At 56.9% G+C, this 3,061-nt stretch overlaps 1 protein-coding gene across 4 annotated transcripts in view; it reads right to left on the bottom strand.

Moving 5' to 3' along the window:
- ARFGAP3 (ADP ribosylation factor GTPase activating protein 3) overlaps positions 1 to 2,675 on the bottom strand; it is a 55,767-nt gene extending 53,092 nt beyond the window's left edge. For 2 of the 4 annotated variants that reach the window (XM_019544363.1, XM_019544364.1), the window contains exon 1: positions 2,452 to 2,675. In XM_019544363.1, coding sequence (XP_019399908.1) covers positions 2,452 to 2,520 — 69 coding nt within the window. In that variant the 5' untranslated portion in view covers positions 2,521 to 2,675. The remainder of the gene's footprint in view (positions 1 to 2,451) is intronic. The other 2 variants (XM_019544361.1, XM_019544362.1) reach the window with 2 other exon arrangements.
- Positions 2,676 to 3,061: the final 386 nt, after the last annotated feature.

The raw sequence follows: 3,061 nt of genomic DNA, 5'->3' as shown, positions 1-3,061 counted from the left end.
TCTCATCCGCCCACCCCTGTAACCTGTCTAGGTCCGATCAGAGCCTATTCCTCCCTTCTAGCATGCCCACATCCCCCCACAGCTTAGTGTCATCAGCAAATTAAACAGGGTGCTTTTTACCTCCTCATCCAAGTCACTGATGAAGATGTTGAACAGGGAGGACTGAGCCCTGCGGAACCCCACTGCCCACATCCCTCCAGGCTGAAAATGACCCATCCACCACAACTCTCTGGGTGTGGCCCTCCAGCCAGCTGACCACCCAGTTGACTGTGTGGGTGTCAACACCACAGTCCCCCAGTTTCTTAATGAGAACAGGGTGAGAGACAGTATCGAAGGCCTTCTGAAAGTCCAGGAAGACTATGTCCACTGCTACCCCTGCATCTAATGATTTGGTGATCTGATCATAGAAGGCCACCAGGTTGGTCTGACAGGACCTGCCACTAATGAACCCGTTTTGGTTGCCCCTAAGCATGACCTCCCCTGCTGGCTCCTCGTGGATATGTGCCAGAATAATTTTCTCAAAAAGCTTGCCCAGGATAGAGGTAAGACTAACTGGCCTATAGTTTCCCAGGTCCTCCTTCCTCCCATTTTTGAAGATGGGAACCACACTGACCCTCTTCCAGTCCTCTGGCACTACACCAGAGCACCACGAGTGCTTGTAAAGTCATGCCAGTGGTCCTGCAATGACCTCAGCCAATTCCTTTAGTACTCTAGGGTGGAGATCATCTGGACCGGCTGACTTGAATACATCCAGTCCCTCCAGAAGTTACCTAACTAGTTCCTCACTAACCCTTAGCCTAGGTGTGCCTCCCCTGGGGGCTGGGGGGGCCCCAGCAGGGGGGTGACTGTTCCAGTCCCTGCTTAGGAAAATGGAGGCAAAGAAATTGTTAAATATGTTGCCTTTGTCATCTGGTGTGACGACCAAATTTCCTAACATGTCCTGCAGAGGCCCCACATTACCCAGAAGCATTTGAAGCCTCCTGTGGATGTGTGTACTGGCCCCCTAATCACAGCACTGCCCTGGCCCCTGCAGCAGCCTGTGGCCAGCTTGGGGGCGGGCGGACGGGGGAGAGGGCGAGTGGCCAGACATGAACCTGGCAGCTGAGGGAATGGTGGCGCCTCCTGGCTACGGGAGTTTTTGGTGCCCGCATACCCCCTGCCTGTTTCTCACATACCCTCAGGGGTATGCGTAGCATGGGTTGAGAAACTATAGTCTAGCCTAATGGAGAGCAGCCGCAGTGTGAAATGACACTAGCTGCTGCATCCATGCCAGCACTAGGGGCATGTCTATACTGCAGTCACTGCTTTATGTAGACACTCCTAAGGGCATGGACAGATATAACTTTTGGAGCAACGGAGCACTATAGAAACGTTATATGAAGTGAAGGGACTAATAACACAGGGCACCATTGAACTACACATCGGTCTGAACCGCAGGTTAACTTTAAACTAGCCAGCTGCACAAATATTTATCCAACTCCTGGAGCCTTTCTGTGCTGCTGAGAAGTAGACCTGTGCTGTGAGGTCTCTCTCAGCAAACTCCCATGAGAACCCAGAGTCTCAGGATCAGCAGGGTCCTTATGAGAAGGCATCGGAGCAGCCACACACAGCACCTGTGTGAGCCTCAATGATGGCTCTGCCACTTACAGATTGCATTCAAACCTGTCCAGGAAAAGGCAGCTGCCTCAACTTAAAAACACCTTCACACTATAGCTAAAGATTTCTGCGCCTGCAGGGAAGACGAACCCAACCCTCAGGGCAGACCTGTTGTGCTCTCGTGCCCCAAAATGACAGCTTTTCTCATTGCTTTTATTAAGCCCTTCACCGTAGCAAGCAAGGGGGCTCCGCCTCAGAGTTTATCAACCCATGGGTCATGACCCAAAAGTAGGTCACAAGGATTTGAGAGGGTTGAAACAAACTTTAAAATATTGACTCTCCTTTAAAGGAGAAACATGGGAAACCCTGGCTTTCCCCTTTGAGCCTCAAGGGGCTGCTTGGGGCCCCACTCCCCTACCCCTCACATGCAGGGAACAGCAGGTCAGGACTGGCCATTGGTGTTTACGAATGGGTCCAGGTACAAAAAAGGCTGACAATCACTGATCTACACTATGGATGATCTCACCTGCACCGGGTGTGTTGGGGGGGAGGGAGGGGGCAGGCAAACAGAGGGGCTGGCCAGTCCCAACCCAGCCCTGGAGGAAGAGGCAGCCCCGATCCAGCCTGGGGGCCCCAGCCCCGACCCCCCGAAATATGGCACCAAAGGACCTGACTGGCCCCCATGCCCCCCATGGCGACAGCCGGGCCCCCCGCGAGGCCGGGGGGGTGCTGGCCCCGCCGACAGTCGGCAGGGGTCGGCCCACAGCAGCCAGGCCCCGAGAAGGGGGTAACCCCGCCCCCCGCTCGCCAGGCAGTGCGACGTGTCATAGCGCCCTGCCCTCCCCCCGCCACTACCTTGTTAGTGGGAACGGAGCGGAGCCGCTTGAAGATGGCGGCGATGTCCTGCTTGCTGGGCTCGCACATGATAGCGATAGCAACAGCAACAGCGATGGCGATGGCAGCGGCGGCGACGGAGGGAGAGGAGGCACGGGACAGAGGGAGCTCCCGGAGCCAGTGGCGGCGGCCGCCCACGAACACTGCAGAGCACGCGACACCGCGGCGGGGCCTGCGCCTCAGCTCAGCCCAGGGGGGTGGAGCCTCGGTGGCCACCTCTTTCCTCTCACGTCCGGTCCCGTTTCCTTGGCGATGGGGAGTTTGGTGCATTACCCGGCGCCCGGGATATAACCGTCACTGTTGGCTCCCTGTGCGCATGCGCATTGGTGCCCCCGCCGAGCGGCGCGCCGGAGAGCCGTAGAACAGCCTCCACGCGTGCGTAAGATTGGCGGCGACCCTCCTTCGCCCTGCCCCCCGTCGAGCTCCTGAAGGCAGGGGTGCGGACAGCCTGCCTTACCCCAATGGTTAGCAAACCCCAGCACAATCAGTCTCAGAGCAGTCTGGGTTTGCACTCGGGCCTCTTGTCCAGTCTGAAAGAAGAGCGCAGGCCCTGTAGCAAACCTCACTGACC

The sequence above is a fragment of the Crocodylus porosus genome, unplaced genomic scaffold (assembly GCF_001723895.1).
Source record: "Crocodylus porosus isolate Cpor-Errol unplaced genomic scaffold, CroPor_comp1, whole genome shotgun sequence".
Taxonomy (NCBI): Eukaryota; Metazoa; Chordata; order Crocodylia; family Crocodylidae; genus Crocodylus; species Crocodylus porosus.
The sequence above is the reverse complement of the archived record's forward strand: the minus strand, read 5'-3'. Positions and strand labels throughout refer to the sequence as shown.